General features: G+C 45.9%; 1 protein-coding gene across 1 annotated transcript; it reads left to right on the plus strand.

Moving 5' to 3' along the window:
• Positions 1 to 5380: 5380 nt before the first annotated feature.
• LOC131266138 (elongation of very long chain fatty acids protein AAEL008004) lies at positions 5381 to 6571 on the plus strand. Its single transcript, XM_058268504.1, has 5 exons — positions 5381 to 5635; positions 5706 to 5786; positions 5865 to 6048; positions 6109 to 6224; positions 6308 to 6571. Exons 1-5 carry the CDS (start codon positions 5381 to 5383, stop codon positions 6569 to 6571), a joined length of 900 nt encoding a protein of 299 aa, XP_058124487.1.
• The last annotated feature ends 545 nt before the right edge of the window (positions 6572 to 7116 follow it).

Raw genomic sequence — 7116 nt, forward strand, 5'->3', positions numbered from 1 at the left:
TCCCAAGACCTATTCCAACTTTTATTTAACGTCTAGAACAAACAAACAATCCCAAAAAGTACAATCTATGCAGGAATTTTCCATTTTCACATTCAAACTATCGGAACAAAACTGCACGCTCATTGTGATCTTTCTCGATCATCTCGAATCGAATGGATGTTCGCTTCGAAACGTGAAATGCGTTCGTAATATCGTGGAGATAATAAAACTACAATCGCACCTGCATTGTAGAGAGTATTGGCAAGTTTGTAACCCAGCGTGTATTGGTTCGCGTGCGTCTCCGGTCATCCAATCAAGCTACTTTTAATTACACACGAAGGTAGACAGGTTCATGTGAAGTTTTATTTGTGATTATCCCGTGACGTGCGGTCTGGGTGTTATTTGCCCTGTGTGTGTGCTCATGTGAGCATTTTATTTGACCTGAAAGGTGTGATCGCTGAGATAATCATCCATTCTGCGATCAGATAAGCGCGTAACGTTTGCCGTAACGCCATCGATTGAACGGTTCGGAATAGAACTGGTTCCGGTTGCACCGGGTTTTGCTGCGTCAGTGTGCAGCAATGAGTTTGATTTCTTATTTGTATTCTTTACAAGAAGCAAGGGAAGCGAAATGCCATGAGAGAGAAATTTAGATGTAATAGCTGTTGTCTTTCTTCGTTAACTTTTTTTTTATTCTCTTTCATGCTATTTTTATCTTCCCTCATTTTTACCTCCTAAAATAGAACGACGTGATTTTTTCGTTAATATGATCTATTATTAGAGATTCAATGCGGTCAACTTTGTTGCTTAACTGTAACGAATTAAATCTGTCGATGAGTTCATAAAGTAAAACAATTTCCAGAAAGAAAAAATCACCGTACATTGGTTCCAGTTGAAAACGCCGCCGCTGTTAGGTTAATATAATTATGCCACGAATTAACGTTACAACACCACGCCAAAACCAATGCGCCTTTAGCGTGCATTATTCAGCAAGAGATGAACCGCATCGAGGACAACGTTCACCTTGAAATCGACCAACCTTGCATACGCCACCGTAATGGGGTTTGTCGCACTTGAACGCACCGCCACTCTTCATGGCTGCACCGACACTCGGTACCGAGCGATCGCGAGAGTAACGAGACAAACTGAACTTGACCCACGGCCACGACTTACCAGCTCGTTAGATAACCTGGGGGGTAAACTCCGGGCCACCGGGCAATCCAACGCATCCAACGAAACACAGTTTGCAAACGGAACGTTGAACGGTGGTGATCTGTGCCTTCAAACCCGGTTTTGCGCTTTCTTCGAAAGAAACGAAAGAGTCGCGCGCACGGAAAGTGACGAACCCCCCCGATCGTACGGATCAAACGGTTCGTGCGCTACGGGACAGGTTTCCCTCTGATTCCCAACTCCCGTGGTTTGTGTTTGTGTGGGTTTTTTTCACTCTCTCATCTTAGCCACACCGTTTTTTTGATTATGTAATAGATCTATTTGGGGGCATGGGGCCACCGCAAGCCGCTGCCTGATGCTGTGGCCTGTTTCGTGAGCGTTCGATGTGAGCGTAAATATCGTTCGTCGAAGCTTTGAAAAATATTCCAAAAACTATCCCATGTCCCCCTCGAACTAGCTGCTTTTCATCGGCTCAAATATTCCAAATATTGGAACCCATCATCGGGCTGACCTCAATGTGGAAGATATGGATTTTTCGACCTCGCTTGTGCAGATTGTGCCGGACAGCGCAGCATCGGAATCAATGTTTCAACAGATGCATCACATCATCGCCGCCCGACGCCTCAACAAAGGAAGGATAGGAGGAAACGAAGAAGGGGTGCATCTTACCTTAATGAGCCTCATTTTATGCTCGTACTAATCATCATGCTCACCGGCAGCAGCAGGTGCCACAACCGCCGGTGGGACACAACCGTACGCCCGGTGAAGCAACATGGCTTAAAGTTGTGTTTTTGTTGTTGGGTTTTTATTTTTCGGGGGAGAGACCCAAGACAAATGGTTAAAGCATTTGTTGCAATAGTTGCTGCGGGTTGGTGCGTTATTTTTATGAAATCGTCCACCGCTCGGGGCACGCGACGTTAAGTTCAACTCACGCAAGAGTTAGCATGAGTTTTCGGTCAAAGGGAAACACGTTGCGACCGATAAGCATTTTTCGTATGGCTGCACAGGCGATCTTTCAACCGATAAGAGTGGTAGTGACGTTTTCATTACACCAAAAATATCTTTTTTATGATAAAACCGAAATTTTCTAGTAATTCGTAAAAGCATAGAAACTCTATTGAAAAAAGTAAATATTAGGTGGCATTATTGTTCTTTTGGATTCCAACCGATTGATGGTTTTCGAGCTTGAGAAAAGTTACACCGAAAATTTGCAAACAATCAAACATCCAAGCAACCATCACTCAATGCGCCTAGGGCTCTATATGGTAACGAACGGTCAGGTGTATGCGGTTCGACACGTCATCCCATCAATCGAACATCCGTGACCTATGCATAAATTTGATTTTTCACTCCAAAAGTGTCTTCTGTCCGATCCGGCGTCCGAAGCGAAGAAACGGTAGTGGTTGTGCACGACAGCGCTGAAGGGTTGTATCAATGGCAAATATTTGTTCCCCTTCACTCTTCTTCGTCTTCTTCCTCCTCCCCAAACCGGTCGAGTATGTATTCAATTGAAAGCGAAATTGTGAGCTATGTTTGCTCATTCCACTGACGCCAACCGACACCGAGCTCGGAGTGACATTGAATATTTGGTGCGCACAAGAGATAAATCCTTGGCCACGCGCGTAATACAAACACTTGACGTTCGGTTGGGCGAAAGGTTATTTAGTGGATCGGTTATGAAACGAACAGTGAATGAATCAAACCACTTGACGGCACACGCATTCATCGGAAGAACTGCTTTTACAAACAGATTGGTTAGTCAGATTGGTATCGTTACTGCACCCTTACGCATTATGTTGCAATGGAACGATTAGCCTCCTCAAACCTACATCAAATGGGTGATAATTGTGATTTATTGCGAGCATAGACCGGTGCCTAATGGATATGATAAATAAGTTTAATGATAGACCATGCTCAATTATTCATAATTCCTACCATTAGCCACCGTTTAAGTGTGTTTTTCTAATTATCCATGGATAGCGTGTTAAGCAAGCATGTAATTATGCCGTATATTGCTATCGTATATAGCGATCAACAGCACGTTTAGTAAGTAAATATTGTGTAAATGATATTCATGCCTACTCACCGTCGAAATTCGCAAATCAATAAATATTAACATACGCGAAAAAAAAACTTGCGTACGTGGAAGTTCTAGGAGACGCCAAAATATATGTCATTTTTAATATTTGGATAAGGTCTGTTAGTTTTGTATCGTTAGTATTTTCAGTCAGCACAAAAGTATTGTTTGATGTTGCAATTATCACTCGCATTGTACACTTCGATTCGCCACCCTTTTGACTTCTGCATTCCGTGCACATAGACCACATAACCCCCCACACACACCGATGCAGCCAAGGTCGGTACCGGGCGATAATTTCATCGTTTAGTCCCTTGGGCCGCACTTCAGAAGATGCATTCGTTACTCGCCCTTGAAGCGCCGCCACTTTTGCTACGACGCATCGTCAGCATCAAACGATCACATCACCAACGCGGATAAAGTCACCAGTCATCGTTGGTTTGCGGTCAGTGGCATACCTACTATTGAGCAATCGGGCCTCCGGTGGAAGACGGGGAAGTCGTAAACAAGCATACGCCACGCTTTGGCGATCAGTGTCACCGCTTGCTTTCGCAAGCAAGCACATTTACCGCACATCCGTGCAAAGATCATCTACCGAATGGTTCTAAGGTCGACCGGCTTACCCACCGCCATCACGATGCATCGGTTTTTCTTGTCAGACATTTCCATTTCAAATCCATTAGTCAAACATAACCGCGGCGCCGACGAAACAGAGCCTCACCAAGGTTCGTCGCTTCCGTACCCGGCGATCGTTGAAATCACCAAATACCTCTCGCACTTGTAAAATGATGTGCTTGTTGCATTCGACGAGTGGTGTTTGCACGGTAACGGTAATGCATGCATTGCAGCCTTCAAACCGAAAGAAGAGGTCAAATATAAAGAGTTAATTGTGAACCAATTTTCGTATGCAGTCAAAACATTAGTTGAAGACTAATTACTGAAATCTTTTTAACAAGCAGTGAAATATAATCACCTAAATCACCCTGATTGGCCGTAAAATCCCAATGTCCACTGCTTAGATGTCGGTGATCATTTCCATACCGTTGGTTTTTGCAAACCGGTCCAACCGCCTTTCGATCGGATTGAACCGGAAACAAACGAAATCACCATTCGCCAGCTGACCAGCAGCCGGCATGGTGACATTAAGTCCGCTAGACCGCATCTAAACATCCCTCAATGCCACCATTCTGAATTAATAATCAAATTCCACACCACTGCTCGGCTTCTCCCTATAATGAAGAAAAAGGGAAATGAATAAAAACAAGGAAATGTATGCGATCAGGAAGTGACACAATCTTTCAGAGATATGCGCAAAAGAGTGGAAAAAAGAAACACTCGTATTGCACATTTTTATCTTCCATCTGCCATAATCTAACCACATTTAGCGGCAGCGGAAAACGGTTTCTTGTCCCTGAATGAAATATTTTCCGTGTTCCGTCAGTGCACGACATTTTATTCCGTTAGCTGCTGAGATGGAGTACATTTTATCTGTTCAACGGACAAGTGAAGCGCGGAGATAAAATCAATTCATTCGCAACAAGATTCTTTGAGAAATCATAGTTTAAAATACGGTGTGATATTTCTCGAGTCGCGATGCCATTAGGGATTCATTTGCTGAGGAGCAATGTTAATTGTTTATCTCTTAAATTTATGCGCAAACGTGTGTACTTTGCAAGTCCATTCCCCTCGAGTCGTTGGTCGTGCCTGGCGTTTGTGTGCCGACGGGGAATTTACTGAAACAAATATCGACAGGCAGTCGGTTGGATGTCACCACATCGCTCGCTACATTAAAATGGCACTGTAATTGTTTCACCGTATTAATTAACAACTTTTCCAACCCCACCGCCCATCCACCAGATACCGTCCGACCGTCCGAAAGTCTCCGAGGACCGCGCGAACGGGTCAATGTCAGACGTTACTGGCCACCGGCGCTCTCTAGTGTGTTTTAGCGAACGAATCACTCGGCAGCAGTCTTAGCAGGTCTTAGTGGTGTGGTCCGCAAGTGTCAAGTCCACTTCACACCCAGCTGCTACAAACCGTCGACCGCAACAGCCCGGTCGGTCAAGAGAGGATCCTTCGGTGTGGCGTTTCGAGTGTGTTCTAGCTAGGATTGTTTGTCCATTTGCTCCTAGCTAATTTCGTAAGCCGATCAAAATGAGTTCATCAAACGTCACCAGCTCGTCCAACTTCTGGGACTTCGTGTTCACCGAGCTGGCGGATCCGCGGACCAACCACTGGCCGCTGATATCGTCCCCGGTGCCCGGCCTGACCATCATCGCCTGCTACCTGTACTTCGTGCTCAACTTCGGCCCCAAGTACATGGCCAACCGAAAGCCGTTCCAGATGCAGAAGACCCTGGTCGTGTACAACTTCATTCAGGTGCTAGTCAGCATATATCTGTTCGCAGAGGTACGCATTCTCGGGGGTTGACAAGCGTGCCAGTTCTCTTGGTTGTTGACCATTCTGTTTGCTCTCGCAGGGTCTCGATGGAGCTTGGCTACGGCACTACAGCTGGAGATGCCAACCGGTGGACTTTAACGACAATCCTGCCGCCATGAGGGTAGGTCATAACGAAACCAAAGTTCGCTGTAAGTCCATTTGAAACCAAGTGCCATTTTATTGCCTCTTTCATGGTTAGGTTGCGCGAGGTTGCTACATCTACTTCCTGGCCAAAATCTCCGAGCTGCTGGACACGGTGTTCTTCACCCTGCGGAAGAAGGACAACCAGATCACGTTCCTGCACCTGTACCACCACACGGTGATGCCCATGATCTCGTGGGGCGCCACCAAGTACTATCCTGGAGGACATGGAACATTCATCGGTTAGTTCCGGAAACGGGGTATAGCTTTCTCGAGTTCTAACGATCTTGTTTTTGTATCAGGTGTGATCAACTCGTTCGTGCACATCATTATGTACACCTACTACATGATGGCCGCCATGGGTCCTCAGTACCAGAAGTATCTCTGGTGGAAGAAGTACATCACCAACATCCAGATGGTAAGGATCGCTATATCTGGAGTGATCTCCACCATGCTTTCACGTTATCTATTCCTTTTTCCCTCCCTCTCTCTTTGCAACAGATCCAGTTCGGTATGGCTTTCGGCCACTCCGCTCAGCTGCTCTGGACCGACTGTGGTTACCCGCGCTGGTCGGTGTTCTTCACCCTCCCGAACGCGATCTTCTTCTACATGCTGTTCAACGACTTCTACAAGAAATCGTACGGCAACAAAAAGGCTGCCGCTGCCGCCGCCGCTGCTAAACAGCTACAACAGTCCTCCGAAACCTCCGAAACCAAAACTGCCGAAAACAACAACTCGCCAAAAATTGCCAGCAAAGAACTGTGAAGCACTCACCGCAAAACACCGAAGACGACGGCGGTCCGCGAACGCCTGAGCGCGATGTGCGGAGATCAACCAGTCTTCCACGCCGCCGCTGGATATCCAATACTACTAGCCAAGCCCATGCCAAGTCCGCGATGGCCGCGGAGTGATGGGCATACCTCCGACTCTTAGCCTACTGTTTCTACTGCAAGCTGCGTTTTTTTTTTGCGCAGTCCACCAATTCACCAGACTGCAGGACGTGTAAGGGTGTAGGGGTTTTTCCTTTTCGTGCAAACGCCCGAAGTTTCGTTCAATAATCCGTGTGTGTACAAATGTAGCAGAGTGGGGCTATGAAGATAACAAATCAACATATAAAGAAAAAGCAATCACAATCAATCTGACTAAAAAACAAAACCACGTAAAACCACACTAGAAACAGGTACACAAAATGGGGGGACTGAGTCCGGCGAGTGATCGATTCCGAATCGTACGCGTTAGGTAGCGATCTAGTGTAGTCTTAGCCGTAAGTTATGTCGTTTTATAAAGAAAAAATAAATTAATGATACTAC

Source organism: Anopheles coustani, chromosome 2 (assembly GCF_943734705.1).
Source record: "Anopheles coustani chromosome 2, idAnoCousDA_361_x.2, whole genome shotgun sequence".
NCBI classification, from domain to species: domain Eukaryota; kingdom Metazoa; phylum Arthropoda; class Insecta; order Diptera; family Culicidae; genus Anopheles; species Anopheles coustani.